The 19,211-nt window shown below is 35.2% G+C and overlaps 1 protein-coding gene across 1 annotated transcript; it reads right to left on the minus strand.

Moving 5' to 3' along the window:
• Positions 1 to 5,008: 5,008 nt before the first annotated feature.
• LOC127810133 (protein SIEVE ELEMENT OCCLUSION B-like) lies at positions 5,009 to 9,761 on the minus strand. Its single transcript, XM_052349407.1, has 7 exons — positions 9,492 to 9,761; positions 9,223 to 9,330; positions 7,496 to 7,944; positions 7,132 to 7,241; positions 6,668 to 6,810; positions 6,000 to 6,491; positions 5,009 to 5,782 (listed from the first exon to the last, which is right to left on the minus strand). The coding sequence occupies exons 1-7, from the start codon at positions 9,684 to 9,686 to the stop codon at positions 5,165 to 5,167; spliced, it is 2,115 nt and encodes a 704-aa protein (XP_052205367.1). The 5' UTR covers positions 9,687 to 9,761; the 3' UTR covers positions 5,009 to 5,164.
• Between the last annotated feature and the right edge of the window lie 9,450 nt (positions 9,762 to 19,211).

Consider the following 19,211-nt stretch of genomic DNA (forward strand, 5'->3'; position numbering starts at 1 on the left):
AAATTCATACTTTAATTTCATATTTTAGCAACTAAATTTATATTTTTTTACTCAATTTAATTAAATATACTTTCTTTTTTTGTGACAACTTAAACTATGTCTATGTATTTGTATTTTTTTTTTTTTACACATTAAAGTAAAGTGGTTAAATTGATTAAAAAATACATATATAAAAATTAAATTAACTTAAAAATATAAATAAAGAAGTGTAATTAAATAACAAAAAATTTAAGTGACTGTACAAAGAAAAACGTAAAAGTACATAAATAAAAATCTAGATTTGCCCCATATGTGCATACATTTTTTAAAGATATTGATTTTCATTATCGAATAATATGTTATTTTTTAGAGGATACCCATCTTTTTAATTGAATCATATGCAAATAGAAATTTTAATATCCACGATGTTGAGATGATACGTTTCACTTATTTTAAATTTCATCATTAATTAGATGATGTTACGCTATATAATTCAAGAGTTTACATAGAAATCTAGTAATGTTACTGAAAATAATCTTTAACAATACATTTATAAGAATTTAATATATGATTTGATAATGAAAATTTTAATAGTTAATTGTAGAATTTATAAAAATTTTAATTAAATTCAAAATTAGTGACGAAATATTCCGTTGTTAAGTTGCAAATTAATAAAACATGAAATTCAAAATAAGTGATAGAATATTTTAAAAATAAGTTTGAAAAATTTTGGGGTACAAATGTAATTCAGAAAAGTTTAAAAAAATATTATAAAAATATTTTATGTGCATAATAAATCATGGAGACTTACAGATCAGCTATTCGCACTTGTGGGGGTAAGGCTTTGGAGACTGGGAGGTCCAGGGTTCAATCATTGGAAAAGGAAAGATCGCTGGAAAAATAATTCCAAGTGCCACCATGTGGCTGCTGGTGGGTTCGTCAAGTGGCGAGCTGAGGTAAGGCCACGCGGCGCCTGCACGGTGGGCGCGCAGGCCTTTCTTTTATTTTTTTTTTTCCGTTGGTGATTTAGTGACGAAATTTTTATCGCTAAACAACAATGGGGAACATTTCGTTACTAATTTAGAGATGAAAAGATTCTATTGCTGATTCCTTCACTAAATTGTTCCATCACTAAAATTTAGCGATGCTAATTTTAGCAATGGATTTCTGTCTGCCACTAAATCATCGCTAAATTATTTAGTGACAGAATTTGAAGCTTATCCGTCACTAAATGCTAGATTTTTTGTAGTGAAACTAATTACTACCCAAGGAGTTTGTCATTCACATGGACCATGAGTCTTTGAAGTACTTAAAAGGGAAAGACCGAATCAACTTACCATGATAGGCTTACACAAACTTCCCAAGGGTCACCCATCCTTGAGCTACCCTACCTCAAGCACACTCAACCTAAAAGTTTTTTATCTATATTCAGCTCAAAAGGTATTCAGGTAGTATTGTTTTCTTCCTTACTATCTTCGATATACTAGCTTCTCTAGAGTCCCTTCTTGGACCTAACCCTGTAACATCCCACATCGAGCGATAGGAAAAATCAGATCAACTCGGCTTAATGGGCCTACGCGAACTTCCCAAGGGTCAACCATCCTTGAGCTACCCTAGCTCAAGCATGCTCAACCCACGAGTTCTTTATCCACATTCAGCCCAAAAGGTATCCAGCTGGTGATATTTTTTTCCATACTATACTCGATATATACTACCTTCTTTAGAGTCCCTCTCTAAAGTCTTTTCTTGGACCTGACCTTGGGGTCTCAAGGTATTACATTCTCCCCTCTTAGAGCACATGATGTCTTCGTCATGTAAGCTTACAACTGGTCCCAGATCTTCTCCCATTTGGGGGCTGCCATCCTAGAAACCTGACAGGAGTTACTCCTTGTTTAGACTCTCGTGCGCCGGCGCCATTCCCTTCACTTATCGGATCGCTTTCTCCAATGGTCAGCTCTGATACCACCTGTAACATCCAACATCGAGCGATAAAAATAACCAGATCAACTTACCCTAATGGGCCTACACGAACTTTTCAAGTGAACTTCCTAAGAGGGGAAAAATGTAATACCCCCAAAGCCCAAGGTCAGGTCCAAGAAGGGATTCTAGAGAAACTAGTATATATATCGAGGATAATAAAGAAGGAAACAACACCAGTTGGATATCATTTAGGTTAAATATGGATAAAGAACTGTCGGGTTAAGCGTGCTTGAGCTAGGGTAGCTCAAGGATGGGTGACCCTTGGGAAGTTCGCATAGGCCCACGAGGGTAAGTTGATTAGAGTTGACCCTTGAAGAAGGCGGTTCGGTGAGGGTAGGGAGTGACATTGGGGCGCTCAGGCCTCAATAAGGAGCGGCTCTTGACAGGCTTCTAGGATGCCAACCTTAAAGGGGAGAAGATTTAGGACCAGTTGTAAGATCACATGACGAGAACGTCATGTGCTAAAATGGGGAAAAATGTAATACCCTGAGAGCCCAAGGTCAAGTCCAAGAAGGGACTCTAGAGAAACTAGTATATATATCGAGGATAGTATGGAATGAAACAACACTAGCTAGATATCTTTTACGTTGAATGTGGATAAGGAACTACCGGGTTAAGCGTGCTTGAGCTAGGGTAGCTTAGGGATGGATAACCCCTGGAAAGTTTGCGTAGGTCCATCAGGGTAAATTGATCCGGTCCTTCCTATTGCTCGATGCGAGATGTTATAAGTTGATCCGTAGGCATGCTAAATGGGTGGAGTTCTTTTAAGCCTTTCCTTGCGTCATCAAGTACAAAAAGGGAAATTCAAATGAAATGACAGATACATTATCACGGAGGTATGCTCTAATCACCATGATGAATGCTAAACTAATAGGATTTGAATTGATAAAAAATCAGAATATGGATGATCCAACCTTTGCTTTTACTTACTTGGCTTGTGAGAAATGGGTTGTTAATTTTTTCTACATGCATGAAGGGTACTTGTTTAGATTCGGGAGACCTTGTATTCCTAATAGGTCTATAAGGGAACTCTTGGTGAGGGAAGCACATGGGAGATGTTTAGCTAGTTATTTCGATGAGAATAAGACTTTGGAACTGGTTAAAGAATACTTATGCTGGTCGGGAATGATTAAAGATGTGCATCGAGTGCTAGAAAGTTGTGTAGCTTAGAAGAAGTCGAAAAGCAAAGAAGCTATTCATGGGTTATACATGTCATTACCTATTCCGTATCGGCCTTGGGTTGATGTGAGCATGGATTTTGTGCTTGGATTGCCAAGAACGCAAAGAGGAAAGGATTCAATCATGGTGGTCATTAATAGGTTTTCAAAAATGTCTCACTTTTGTCTTGTCACAAAACTGATGATACTTCTCAAGTGGTGGAATTATTCTTTCGAGACATTGTAAGATTGCATGGAACATCGAGGAGTATAGTGTCTAATCGGGACACAAAATTTTTAAGTTATTTTTGGAAGACATTGTGGAAGAAGCTTGACATAAGGTTGCTCTTTAGTCTTTAGTACCACAGCTTGTCATCATCAAATCGATGGACAAACTGAAATGGTAAACCGTACACTTCCTTCTTTACTTAAAGTTGTTAATAAAAATTTGAAGAATTGGGATGAGTGCTTGGCTTTTGTTAAGTTTGCATATAATATGAGTGTGCGTAGTGTAATCAAACATTCTCCATTCGAAGTGGTTTATGGATTTAATCCTATTACACCACTTGATTTAGCACCACTTCCACTCAATGAGCAAGCATGTTTGGATAGAGAAAGGAAGGCTGACTTGATCAAGGGGTTGCATGAAAGTGTGAAACAATAAATAGAGAAAAGAAATGCAACCTATGAGAAAGCGACAAATAAAGGAAGAAAACAAGTTTAATTTGCTCCAGGTGATTTTGTGTGAATTCATCTTCGAAAAGAGCGATTTTCAAGCAAAATGAGGTCTGAACTTATGCCACGAGAAGATGGTCCTTTCAAAGTATTAGAAATGGTAAATGACAATGCATGCAAGATTAACTTACCAAGTGTTTATCAAGTATCAGCTACATTTATTGTGAGAGATTTAACACCTTATTTGGAGGACACCAAAAAGTTAGATTTTATGAGGGCAAATCATATTCAACCTGGGGATGATGATGTGAATGGTAAAGAAGCAAAGGCAAGGGCTATCCAAGAGCATGTAATTCTAAGTCTTGGGCCAATTACTCATTCAATGGCTAAGCAATTCAAAAATGAACTTGAGTTATTTATTGGAAATATTCCAGTCCATTTGGAGGAGTTAGAATTTAAAGTAAAGAAATTAAAACTCAAATTAATCATATTACTCGTTTGCTTGAAAGGCGAAGACTAGAATGCAACCAAGGCACTCCATAAACAGGCCTAAGTCTCCTAACTAATATCATGTATGACCTCAACCTTCATTTGTCCTCTATGTTTAAGGATGTTTTGTCTTTTATATATCATTGTGTTTTATCATCATGATTCTCTTTATTAAAAGTGGCATGATGATGTTTTTTAACTTTATGCTTTTGAAGTATTTTTTTCATAATTAGTCCACTTTTGTCAAAAGAGACAATAATGTTATCTATTTTTAATTATTATATTTGTCTTTAATCATTGTAATTTGTCAACAAGACTGATATTAATATGTGTGATTTTGTAATATTTTAACATGAACATTTTTATAAAGAAAATACAAAGAGCATTTTTACTCTAATTCTTATCTAAACAATTCATTTGTTTAATAGTAAATTTATTTTATTCTTATCACTGTTTTTGCTTCTATCTTAGAATGTTGCGAATTGAAATTGGTATTTTTTTATTTGTGACGAATTTTCTTATCAAACAAGGGACATTAGTATTTATTTTATATTTTGAGCACATCAAAAGTGTTTTTAATGATTTACTCCAAAGTAATTGTTTTTAATTAATATAGTTTTGCGTACAAAATTAATCCTTACAACAGCAAAAAGATTTTACACCCATATAAAAGGATGTAGCGCAAATATCAGACAGAGCACATGAGGAGCGAGCAATAAGCATCACAGTAAGTATAATAATTTATTTATTTATAAATTTAATATATAAATATATAGTTTATAGTAGTGAGTGGCAACGCCATTGATCACTCTTGTTAATTACAATCGGCTTTCTCCACAGATACATTTGCATATACATATATGATCATCTTGTTTAATACCAGATTAATCGGTACAGCAACGGTACATGAAGAACTTCTCCATAGGGCGCCCACATTCGGCGCAGACCACCCTCTCCGGGATTTTCCCGGCGGTGCTCGGCAAAATCAGCCGGTTGCAGTGGTGCGGCGAGCGAAGATCTTGAAGGTTCTCATTGAGCGCCGGCACGAAGCCAACCTCCGCGGCGCGGCCCCGCCACTGATCAAACCGAGCCAAGCTTTTGAGCATGACGTCAGCGTTGGCCTTCGCCATCTCCTCCGAGCTGCGGCTGATGACGGCCCAGCCTTGGTCGCCGCCGTCGAAGCTGAGCATCTTGACGATCTCTTGGACTATGGTGTCGGTGTCCGGCGACTTGCTGTGCTGCATTTTTGAATGCCACATGCTCTCTAGGCGGACCCAGAAGAACCAGTTGAGGGTAACGTCCGGCATGATGTGGCTGAGCTGCTCCGCCGAGATGATGGAGTTGATCCGCTGAATTTTCTCGCGCCGGTTGCTTTTTCCGACATATAAGATCTCTAGTGGGATGTTGGCGGACTTGGCGACGGCTTTTAGTGAGACGGTGAATCTCCGGATCCATTCTAAGTCCTCTCCTCCATACAAGCATATGTACTTCCCTTCTGTAATCTTAAGTAACCAGAAATGAAAAATAACATGAAAAAAAGGAAGGAAAAATGAAGTTCATAAATAATCTTAATAAAAGTAGGGAAAATTCTATCTAAACCCTAATCTCCTTCAATTTTAGAAAATATTCTTTTAATTTTTTTATTTAAAGATTGATAATTTAATTATTTAATAGAAAATTATAATTCAAAAACAAAAGAATATAATTAGTTAGACATACCCAATTAAAGAGCGATGGATGAACAGAATCAGCGAGCAAATCCATCCTCCAAGTCTCCTCCTTCCAAAGCCCTTCCTCCCTCAGGCTAGTAAAAGGGAAAGCCAAACTTCCCCAAATCAACAACATGTGAATCGCATTATGGTTGACGACTCGGCCTTGCGGGTCTAGAACAACCAGGAGCAGCTTCTTGTTGAAGTGCCAGGCCTCTTTGATGTACTTAACGACCGCCGGATCCAGCTGAGAAGGGTGAAACACTGAGTACCATGGCATCATTGCTTGTAGGGTCTCAAAACGTGTTTGCTTCTCGCTGTCCCATGGCGTCGACCTATCCACAACGGGCAGCCACACAACCTCGTACTGGCTTTCGTCTCTCGTCGGGTTCTGGCGAGCATCGGTGTACATCTGCTGGAGGATGAAGATTTCGTCTTGGGCCAAGTCAAGGTCCGAGATGAAGAGCAGCACGATCTTTCTCCTCAGCACGTCGATGCTAACCTGTGTTGCACGCAAACATGCGAGTCTAGAAACTTGGTCTAGGAATGTGAAGTGAAGTGTATGGACTCCATCGGAATATGTATGAAAACTGAAGAGTATTTGAATATATAGAAGGAGTGGGATACATACAAATATCTGTGTGTGTGTGTGTGATGAGCTTACAATAACGTACGTACCCGTCTCTTAGTAGAACCATCAATAAGTGGGAGCTGATCTTCCCTGGCATAAATTAGAGCCCTCAGGATCTTCGTGTTATCAATGTGTGGTGTTTCAAAGAGGCGGACCAGCGTCTGATATGCCTCTATATGTCTATTCTCATCTGCCGCAAATTATTATCTATTTACAATTAATACATAACTACTTGTTTATGTAGCAGCTTATGCATATATATATATATATGCAAATTAACTAAAAGTACCGATTAATTTAATTACTATATAATCCCAACATTAATCTTCTGCAATTAGCTAGAGCGAGGCTGGTTAACATGCGTACGCATACAGATTTTTGTATGTTTGTTTTAAGGGAGTGTGATTTGTGGACTATAAGCTGTTCGATCTGTACTGTAAATTTACATGATGAAAAAATAGCGATTGCGAATTTTTATTAAAAAAAAGAAAAAGGATAGCATTGTACTAACCGACGTGTTGATAACAAAGAGCGAGTTGCTTCTGGAGGTGGCTATGAATGTTGCTGAGCTTATGGGCCAGGCTAGAAAGCTCCCAAGCCTCGGTCGTTGATGCTATGTACCTGTTGCCACCATTAATTAATTAGCAACATTTGTTCAACAAACAATTGATATTCTTCCACAATGTTTCTACAAAATTTATTATAAAAATTTATGCGAGTTGGGATTCTTGTTAGTAATGAGTACCGGCTTGTTTGAATTAGTGTATATATATATATATATATATATATATAAAAGCTTGTAGATTTTTCTATTTCTACTGCAAGTTTTGTTTTAAGTAGCATTATCATAATGTCAATTTATCTAATGAACTTACTCGTGTCCCATGCCTACAAGGTTCATCATCTGCGAAGCACAGGCCACAATACTCCGAATCGTCCAGTAAACGGCGACCGGAATATGTCCTTTGGCCGTCAACAGCGCCGGCGTGTCTGGCGCAATGTACTGAGCCGGGAGCTCATTGAACTCGACGATGCAAGCCGTCACGTCCAGCATGGCCTGGATGAGTGTTGTGAACGCCTCGAATTTGGGCTTCAGAGAGTCGCCTCGTTCCAGAATCTCCGGCAGCTGCTTGAGGAGCCCCACCGACTTGGCGAGCGGGTTGGTGAGGTAGAGCTGAGCCACCAGCCAGAACTCACCGTAGTTGACGGCAAAAGCGGCCAGGGCGATCACCACCTTGGCTTCCCAGGTGTAGCTCGCAAGTAAGTGGAAGATAGCCAGCGTGGTTGCGTGGGCGTCTGATCCCCCTAAGCACTTGCAAGACATCTGTCAAAACCATCACATAATTAAATAATTTACTATAATATTCTATATCGTATTAAATAATTTACTATAATCTTCTATATCATATTTATTAAGAATACATCTTGGCTTATATATACAAGTTAATAATTTAGGCTTCTTCTGATATTTTTTTTTTTTAAAAAAAATACATGCATAAGCTTGTGACAAGGAGGACAATTCACAAAAATTCTGTCAATTCTTATTACTAATATGATAATGTGACTTTTTTTAAAAAAAAAATATTTTCTTTTTCTTTGGTGTTTAATGGACAAAAAGTACAGAAAATACATTCCAATTGTTTACATATGCGTATATATGTACATAAATATAAATATACCTACATACACACATATGGATACACATACACATATACGTACATAGACGTGCACGCATGCATACATATATATGAATACAGACGTATGCATATACATTCATGTTTCATAAATAATATTGGGGACCTATAATACTATTAAGGAGACTTTAGCATCAGATTTTACTCATATATATATAGACAATCAAGTGTTTGAATTGAATTAGGAGGGCATGTAAGGTATACCTTCATACGCGGTTGACATATACCTACCCTCTCATGAAAGATCTGAAGAGTCTCGTTTGGTTAATCTTATTATTGGAGTTTCGCCTTTTTTTAATTAGAAGAAAAAGAAAATGATTTTCACTAGCTACGTACTCTCATGCTGGTAATGATCCATTTAAGAGGTCTTGGCTATGTTACTTGACTCCCAAAACCCAAGAGTTATTTTTAGTTAGCACTTTTTGGGTGAATGTTTATACAAGGGGTGTTGATTAATGTAGGGTCACCATTGAGTAGGGGTAGAGTTAGCAACATTTGAAACAAACTTAGGTTTGATTGAGATTTGAGAGTTGAAACCTAATAAAATCATCAACAATTGAAGGAAATGAGTAATTTGTTGTGGATGGCAAGTAATGGCTTGCCCATTCACCTATTTACATATTTATTTAAATAAAATTTATATATTTTAATTTTAAATGGGTAATTAATTAGACCTATTAGGCATTTAATTACATATATAATTGTTTTACAAATTGTCAAATATACCTTATGTCTATGTCTCAATTTTTATATATTTTTTTTTAATTTTAAATAAATAATTTAAGAGTGCATTACCATCCATAATTGTGACCCAATCTCGCATCTATTAAAAAAAAAAAAAAAAGGTTAAATTTAAGTCCCCTACCCTACCGTCACTAAAAAAATATTAAAAAATAGTACGTACATACCTCGCAAGAAATCTTATTTATTGTGTGGGACACAAGCTCGAGCATTTCACCCAAGCCATCGTGGAAGACCTTCTCCTCGATTGCGTCGACTAACTGTCCTTGAGACACCTACATATTTATATAATTCATTAGCACACCAAAAGTAATTATATAGTGACTCAAACCCCTTCTTCACCAGCAGCAAGATCAAGATGGTTGGTAATTGTACAAATGTCACTATATATATATATATATATATTATATATCATGAAATCAATTCATGCGCGTACTTTGGCAGTGGGGCCAGAATGGTTCATGATGTTTTCGATTACGTGGAGAAGCGGCTTTACGTCGATTTCCCGGCCATCGGGGGCATGAATGGTTTGGATTTGATTCAACATCGCACTGTCGTCGGACGACGAGAACATGCCTCCGCCACGGAGCTGCTGATATTTAGGAGGCGCCGCTGCAATAAAATTAGCCATGGAGAAGAAGTTGACAAGGGCTTCGAAAGGGTTAATTAATTAAGCCGGCCGGCCGAGAGCGATGGCTTCTAGCTAGCTAGTTGCTTGAAATATCAGGGTTTCAATCTCCGTCCTTAATTTATAGTTGAAGGGCAACGGGATAAAGGGGAATTGAATCAAGTACTTTGCTTCCAATGCGGTGTAAGCTAGCTCTTCGGTCCCCTGCAAGATTAGAATGTGGACAAATACTTTTTGAGGGTTACATAATTAGGCGGGACCAAATGAGAATTACTTTACTTTCACACACAAGAATCATACTGTGTTTGATTTCTCATTGTCTGCCTATGTCAAAGCAAATGTCACACAGTGTACGTGATATTACCCTTTTTGACTCAAAAAGTATTAGTTCGATATGCTGATTTTTGAGTTTATAAATGAAATGATATATTTAAGATCTTTTTAAGAGCCTAACAAAGTGAAATAGTGAGGTAACAATCTCCCATTAATTCTTTTTAGAAGTGCAAGTCTATTTACCCATAAAACAAATAAAAATCCCATTTGGGTCTCACTCAAAAGTAATATTGTTGAAAGTGTGACTCTTGAGTTCATAAATCAAATAATATAATTAAGATCTCTCTAATAAATTACTGATGGTATTAAATTAGGGCATTATATATAAACACCCTTTATTCCTTTTAATGTCTCTTATTCTCATCAAATTAATTACTGTCAATCTCAAAACACTGCTTTCTCCCACTCAATTGAATTGCCTGATCAACAGAGGCTAACCAAAAATTCTAACTAAAAAAGTTTCTTTGATTCATTACAATATCAAGCAATTAATTAATTAAGATACCCAAAATTTATCTGATGTAGACAACTCACGGACGTCGAATTGATCATATATATATACAGCACCTACATTCTATTCTACTGGTGTTCCTCAATTAGTTGATGAGATGTCTCCCTTTATCCTGGCTAGCTAAAGTAAAACAAGTTGCATCTTCTTTTCCAAATTGATGGCATTCAAAGATTCTATAGCTAGGCCCTCCCTCTCCATCCCAAAAGAAAGTCCAAATTTAGAAAATCGTACCCATACATATAGCAGAAGGATCGAAACGAGACTAATCTTAAGATGAAATCAAGCTTCAGGGAAAAAAATTTCATCCCCAAACCATGCTTAAAGTGGCTCCAAATTTATTTCGGTTGAATCTAGAGGCGTTCAAAAAAATCGATGCACCGCGAAAATCGACCAAACCAAACCAAACCAAATCGAACCGAACCAGTCGATTTTTTTTTTTTTTGCGGTCCAAAACAGTTTGGTAGTTATACAAATCGCATGGTTTGCTGTTTGTATGGTTGGCGGTTTGGTTTAAAACCAAACCGCCCAAGAAAATATAAAAAAATATATATTATTATAAAAATCACCCATACAACCCTTATTATTATAAAATTTTATAATAATATATAACAAGTTTATAATAATATATAAATATTATAATTGTCAACAGATTATAATAGTTTATAATAATATATAATTATTCTTTTCAATATTTTTATACTATATTATATGTTGTTAATAATTATTTTCAAACTGCGGTAAACAGCACCAAAACCAGACCACGGTCTAGTTTGATCAGAAAATCGCACTAGCGATTTGAATTGCTGAAAATGGTTCAGACCGGCCAAACCGCACCATAAACACCCCTAATTGAATCAATAAAATAAGATCAAATATATCGTGCCGTGGCATATGAGGATTTTGGGTGAATTTCACTATATATATATATTGATCTTCAGAAATCATAGGCATGTTCAGTTATGCGAAATATTTTTTTTATTTTTAATTAAATAAATGAATTTTTTCTTTTTATTAAATATTTTAAGGAAAATATATCAAATAATAAAATATAACGGATAATTCGAAAAAATAAGCACTAATATATAGAATACATATATAAAGGAAAATTTTACAATCATGAGATTTATTCTAATATTATTTGACCAAACCACTTTTAGCATTTTCTTTTCTCTTTGAAATGTATTTCCTTTTTGTAAATATCCTTTTCAAAACAAAACTCTTACCAATCACCTCTCCGACAAGGAAGGACGCAACTTTATTCCTGTTTAGGGTTTACTGTTTATTCCTGTTTATATTACTAGTGTTCATCCGTGAGATGGATAGGAGGTGTAATTACAATAAATTTAAAAATTAAATTTTAATTAATATTGAAAAATATAAATATAAATTAAAACTTCTAAATGAGGAAATATGGATTTTTCAATGTTAATTAAAAATTCATTTGAAATTGTTAATTTCTGATCTTGAAATTTAATTTTTGTAATGATAACAAAACTTTGAAAATATGAATTTTAACTTATTTTTCTTTCACTATGTATTAATTTTCTTGCATAGTCTTGCAAATGTGATATGTTAAATCTTAATTAACATTTAAAAACCCATACATTAATATTTATTTTTTAATAATTGAGGAATTAATAAAAAAATAATATTATAAATATTTTTGATTAATAATATTTATAAAAAAAAATATTTTTAATTTATTGAGAAATTATATATCTATACATGACTTAATTAATAATTTAAACTGTCTATTCAAATTTTCTATTAATAATATTTATTTAATTGATAATGAAAAGTTCCAAGATACTTTATAAGAGAAAATTTTTGAGAAACGGACAGATTTACAGACAGACTTAAAGAATGGGGGTTAAAAGATTAAAATATCATTGCTCATATTGCATTGCACTTTTTCCAATGCAATATGAGTGAGGGAATTTTAGTCTTTTAGCCTCCATTCTGTAAGCCTGTCTATCAATTTGTCTGGCCTTGTAGAAGAACTCAGAAGATCTCCAATTGCTTTGAAATAATAAGTACTAAATGCAAATTATTTTTATTTTATACAAATGAACAATTTTCTATGACTTAATTAATAGTTTAAGTTGTCTATTTATATTCTTCAAAATAATATTTATTTTTGATTGATTGATAATTAATTGAGGAATTAATCAAAAATAATATTATAAATATTTTTAATTAATAATATTGATAAAAAATAATACTTATTTTTAATTAATTGAGGAATTAATTGATGAGAAGATTAATTGAGTTTAAAATTAAGTTATAAATAAATATTATAAATAGTATTCAAAATTCACTCTTAATTTTTTAATTTAATTATTATCTTTAATTTATTAGAAAACACAAGTATTTAATTACTACTACTTTTAGTAATTAATGCAAGTTTTGGGGGAGAAATTCTTTTGCAAACTATCCTACTTTTATATATATAAAGATTTAATAAATTATGATAAGATACATAAATTTATGATTAAAGCAAGCAAAGCATATGTTAGAAATATGTGATTGCCTCCTTTATTGAATTATTTATTAGTGATAATTATCTTTTAGATATTAGATAAATCACCTAATTATCACTTTTATTTAATTAAGATAAGTAAGAGATATAATTTATCTCATTCTCCTATCAAAATAAGATTCATCCCCTCACTAATAAATAAGAGAGTTATTTATTTATAACATTAGTTATTTGCAAATAGGTGACCCCTCACTTGTTTGATATATAGTTTTCTTTCTTTCTCTCTCTATCTCTTCATACTATTTAAGAGTCAAATTATATATCACCCCAAGACATAGGTCAAATAAGGAATAAGTGATACACTGGAGTTAGTACTAGTAGGTCGCGAGTTCAATACTCGATTTAGGCAATAACCAAAAGCTTACCTACGATTTACCTTCTCTGTCGAAATCGAGAATACGACCGATGGGAGACTACGCAAAGATGGTAATCTCAAAAATCAGATTATATTGTATTCACACTATGAGTATTAATAGTTGTTCTTGTAATGTTGACACACTATTGGCATCAAGAATTCACTGTTTGGACGGTCATTAAGTTCAATGTACAAGCTTAATCCTGAAATATTGAGGTATGTAAATAATATATATATATATATATATGTTGCTCGTGTCTCATTATTGTTGGCCATTTTTACATTGGAGTTTAAAGCTCATTATATCCGTCTCATTATCGTTGGCCATTTTTACATTGGAGTTTAAAGCTCATTATATCCACACCTCTTCTAATGAGGAGACAAGACATGACTAATGACATTATTATCAAGTATGATTCCTAACATTACTTTTAGTTAACGTTTATTAAAATGAATAAGATAAGGTTGTATCAAGATAATTTATCTATAACGTTTGAGTGTCACAATGGTGGTGGAAACAAGAATTTGTCACCAGAAAAAAGTGTCACAATGGTGGTGGGATTGTTCGAATCCAGCTAACTCCTGACAGTGGGCGATGCTGTGGCGGCGATGGCCTCATAACTGCAACTATGGCTTTGGACTTGACCTCCAGACTACAGTGGCGACTATTTGTCATGGCGATGATGATCGCAGTCTTTTCATCTTCCTAACGTTGGAGATTAGCTGCGAGGGGGCATTGGTTGACCAGTGAGAACAACCGAGTGCTAGGTGGTTACGGATTACCATAACAACGATGACGGCACCACGATGGTGGCCACCTTCTCCAATGATGAATAGCGCATGAACGGCGGCGCGATGGTGGCCACTGCCCTTAATGTCTCCTTGCTACAGGTTGAAGAAGAATAGAAGGAGCCCTCTTTGGGTCATGGGCTAAACTGACCCAAAGCTAGTTATAAGTCCAAGGGCTCGTAGCTTCCTGAGTATTGGGTTGCGTTATAATCAAGTTATTGGGTTGCCCATTAAATAAAAGAAGATAAAAAAAAAAACTCAATATTTTTTAAGGGATTGAAAAAAATAAAATAAAATAAATACATAGCATGATTAATTCCAGAAAATTATTCATGTACATGATTTTTTTTTTTTTTGGAAATTTAATTTTCTGTCTCTACATGAAAATTATGATATTATCTTGGCAAGTAATAATTTGCATGTTCTCAAATTAATTAATCTAGATATTTATTGGAAATGCTACAAAATTTTAAAATAAATCTTGTTGAACTTAGAGAGGAATACTAGGGTCTATCTACACTTCAATTTTAATATTTGAGCATAATTATAAATTTAATTGATTAAATTGTGTTTTAATACTTCCTATAATTGTATATTAAATAAATTAGAATGTACATATGCTCAATTTTGATCTCCTAATTCATAATGGATTTTGTTTTCCTAATTTATGTTAATAGTTGTAAGTACTTTTGTATGTGCTTAATTACAAAATAATTTCTATGCGATTTATGTTTGTATTTATGATCTCAAAAAATGTTATTATCAATCTTAATAAGTGAGATAAACTAGATAAAAATAAATAATAGTATGATTAAGCCAAATAAAAATTCTCCAACATATCAAATAGAGCTCCCATCTTACCAAACCTATTAAAAGAATGATTGTTACACATGCTTTATGATGTTAAGCAACATGCACATGATCTAATTAAAGAGTTTAAAAAATACAAAATAATAAAAGAGATGTGGATTATTCTAAAAACTAAATATGGTGGTACGAGCATTTTATAGTGTGGAGTTTGACCCTAAAATTTGACATGTATAAGATGTTCGCCATTGTGACAGTGCGCGAGCATCTAAGAATGATGTCAAATGTGATTTATGATTTAAAGGCTGCCTTATTAATGAGCACCAAGTCTTAGCTATCATCTATTCTCTTCTAACTCTTGGGATCACATGAAGCTCTTATAGACACATAATGTGAACATTAAAACGTTTGGATATGCATTGTGACAACTTGAGCTTAAAGCATAGCGCCTAGAAGCAAAAGGTAATATTGTTTTTCTCACAAAGTCAAAATAGCATAACACATTTGGGGCTAAGCAAAACAATCTAGAAAAAAAGACTCCCAAAGACAAAGATTTCGTTCCAAGAAAGAAAAGACCACCAACCATCATAGAGGGAAGCGTGGTGCAGGCATTAGAAAGGCAATGAATGCTTGCTATAATTATGACAAGCTTGGATACTTCACTCATGACTAAGCCGACGAAAAAAAAAGGTACTTCTTGACCTTGTCTCTTGTACCTATATTTTTGTTTGTATAAATGTGTTTGTAGCTCATTCTCTCTATGGTTGAATTGTAAACACTAGAGAAGCAAGCCACATAGTGAGACTGTGAAGCTTATGTGGAGTATTGTTAATTTTATAAGGGATAAAGAATACACATGGGGAACTTCACTAGCGAATAGGTGCTAGGAATTGGTACCTACTAGCTAAAGTTGTGAGATGGTTGCACGTTAGTCCTTCATGATGTTCTTTATACTCTAAGAATTAGGTGAAACTTGCTTTCAGTTGTTGCTTTGATTAGATTAGGCTATAAATTTAGTTTATCTTGAGATTGCATTAAAATTTTTCCTATGGCATCTTTTTATGAGGATCCTCATTTTAATTCTAAATATAATATTTCCTATTTGACTTAGTGTGATGATATTGTGAATGAAAGTATGAAATGGCATGTTATATTGGGTTACATTGGGTAAGATCTCATGAAAAGACTACCTAAATAAGACCTATTAGGCTCATTCGCTAAAGTGAAGTTATCTACTTGTGAACCTTGCCTAATGGATTAGTCAATCAAGAAACCCTTTGGAAAGTCACAAAGAGCATGCATCCCCCACAAGCTAATTCATTTTGACATCTATGGATCTATGAATGTTAAGACATAGAATCATAGTTCATATTTTTATCACTTTTATCAATGATTATACGACCTACAAAATAGTTTACTTGACTTCCCAAAAGTTTGAAGCATTGAATTGCTTTAGACTCTTTACCTTACTTGAAATGATTAGGTCAATAATGACACAACAAATCTCCCAAATTATTATGGCATTTATCTTTCAAAATAATCCACAACGGGCTGACAGCCCACAAGCTTTCCACTAGTGTAAGGTCATTTCTCCATGAAAGGGACCTCGCAACTAGGGGGAAAGGGGCACTGAGCAGCGAGAGCTACTCGCTACATGCTAAGGGGCTGCTTTAGGAAATCCCCTTACAACAGTTACTACCTCGTTCAATATGAAGATACTGATGGGAGGATGGTGTGTCATGTGTTATATGACAAGAAATGTGGTTAGTAGACCTATGGGTGGTTGTTGGAGAACGATCAATCGAATGTGACGCCGATGACTGACCACATATAACGGCCTATCTCCATGATATAAAAGCAATTCAAAACCAAACCCCAACAACATATCTCATGAGCTCTCATTAGCAAGCATCATACCACAACACTACCAAACCTCTCTTCACATTTTACATTAGCATTAAACATAAATATTTCATCAAAATAAAATTTACGTCCCTTTCAATAGAACATCGAGTCATAAACAAAAACATAAACATACACATACACTCTTTCTAGCTTGAGAACCTAACTAGCTTTAACCACACGACACAAAAGACCACAAGACCTTTTTCTAAGTAAGCTCAGTACACATCTATCCACAACAGATTAGCCCTTGTTGGACTCGCCCTCGACCTTATCCTTGCCCTTATTTTAACTAACTTCCATCTTATTTTGACTTTGAATGTTCCAATCTCTTGTTTGTTCCTTTAACTTCTTAATCTTCCACTTTGACTTCTTAACTTCCCTTAGTGTAAGGATCCCCAACCTGGCAACCTCAGGGAAGCCGAGGTGCAGTCCTTAGAGAAGAGAAATTGATAAACTAAAACATAGTGGAAGCATAATATGCATAAATAAGCTATCAAGTACGGATGAGACTATACACAATAAGAACCACTAGCCAGTTGCTAGGGTACTACCATACACAACGACAAAAAGAACAAAATGACATCCTCCCGCACCCAAGAACAACAACGACTCTTGTAATACCCGAGAATGTTGGGTAATTAAGAAATGAATATTTTATTAGAAAAATAAGATTTAAGGAAAATAGGTATCAAAATAGCCAAAGAAATTGATCGAATCGACTGCCGGGAGTACCCCAGAGTAGAGATGCCTAAAGAAAATGATATGGCAGTGTCAAGTAATTTGAGATATGATTTATGGCATTGAAAGAATTTGGGTCGGGAATAGTTTTCGGTACAGCTAAAAATACAACTTCGGGATAGGCTATAAAACGGAATTATTGTAGGGGGCCTCCAGAAAGACAACAGAACCCTGAGGGTATTCATATTTGGTGTGTAGAAAAACCCTTCAGTGGTTTCAGGAAGAAACTAATGGATTTGAGGCCAAAACAAAGATTCGGGCCAAAGTACAATTTACCGAATTAGCCGGAAAGAGGTCGAGATGGCGAGTTTGTGGAATCTTCCAAGAATGAATGAAAGTTTTTATGACCTGAGGGACTTAATGGAAATATTATAAAGTTCAAGGGCTTTGTGAAAATGGGCCAAGGCATAAGAGACAAAGTTGGGTGGGCAAAAGTGCAATATTTGAAACTTGAAGCTAGGAAGCTTCCTGCCATGGCCGAGAGACCAATTCTGGTCACCGACAGCGCCTACCGACAATTGGGAATGGAGCCAAATGGGTTGGAGATGCCTTTGGGTCGGGTTTGGGTCGACAATGGGGCATGGGTTGGCCGGAAAATGAAATTTCCGACCAAGTTTTCGGTCGGATTTTGAAAGCTTCAGAAGTGATGATTACGATCAGTTTTTGCTGCAATTGGGTTGATCCAGGGGCGGTAGGAGCCTCAGAGGGGTCGGGTTAGCAAGCCTTGAGCATTTGGAAGCTTGGGAAGGCCTATAAATAGAAGTGGCCGAGAAGATGAAGAAAATTAATTTCTTCGATTCGAAAGTTTGTGAATGAATTGAGAGCAACGGATAAGGGGATTTTGTTGCCCATGTCTTAAGCTTCGTTCCTGTGAAATTTGAACCATTTTGGTTGAGAGATGAGTGAGATCCGAAGCCTCGTCGGAAAAACGAGTTTGGCCGGAAAATAGTTTGGAGCAGTCTGAAAATAGCTCGGTTTGTGGGATTTTTTGGTATCATCTTATAGAGGGCGAAAAGAGGAAGCCATAGGTTCAAATGGGGGGGTCAATCGGAGGTCGGATGAAGGAGATATGGCCATTAAACCAGAATGCGTCAGAGCTGGCCGGAATCTGGAGGTTGAAGACAACCGGCGCGTGCAGCACACTCTCCAACTGGGGCCTACGACTGGAGGGGCGTGAGACAACTTGTATGGGTGAGTGAGGGCGCGTTCGAGCTCAGAAAATTGTGAAATAAATTTCTAAATTCCTCTAAAATCGAGATCTAGGTCCTGTAGAAAAATATTTGAATTTAAAGTTTTTGGTGTCTCGATTTTAGCATCAAGAAGCCTCATTTTGCATGAAGATGCACCATCCGGGTAATTCCAGTATTTTTATCTTGATGTTCATAGCTTATTATGATTTGTTGTGAAGAAAGATTGGAGAAAATAGCTTTGGAGGGATTTATTTGGATTTTTAGAGGCCAAAATAAGAGAAAATGGAGAAAATATGGAAATTATGAGAAAAATAGGTTTTTGATTATTATATGTTGATTAGGGTGCCTTGAGGATTAAAGT

This window comes from Diospyros lotus, chromosome 9 (genome assembly GCF_014633365.1).
Source record: "Diospyros lotus cultivar Yz01 chromosome 9, ASM1463336v1, whole genome shotgun sequence".
Classification (NCBI taxonomy): domain Eukaryota; kingdom Viridiplantae; phylum Streptophyta; class Magnoliopsida; order Ericales; family Ebenaceae; genus Diospyros; species Diospyros lotus.

Coding starts and splice junctions, on each gene's coding strand:
- LOC127810133 (XM_052349407.1), bottom strand. CDS start 9,686: ATGGCTAATTTTATTGCAGCGGCGCCTCCTAAATATCAGCAGCTCCGT. Junction 9,331..9,491: donor ATTCTGGCCCCACTGCCAAA/GTACGCGCATGA, acceptor ATAAATATGTAG/GTGTCTCAAGGACAGTTAGT. Junction 5,783..5,999: donor ATCCATCGCTCTTTAATTGG/GTATGTCTAACT, acceptor TGGTTACTTAAG/ATTACAGAAGGGAAGTACAT.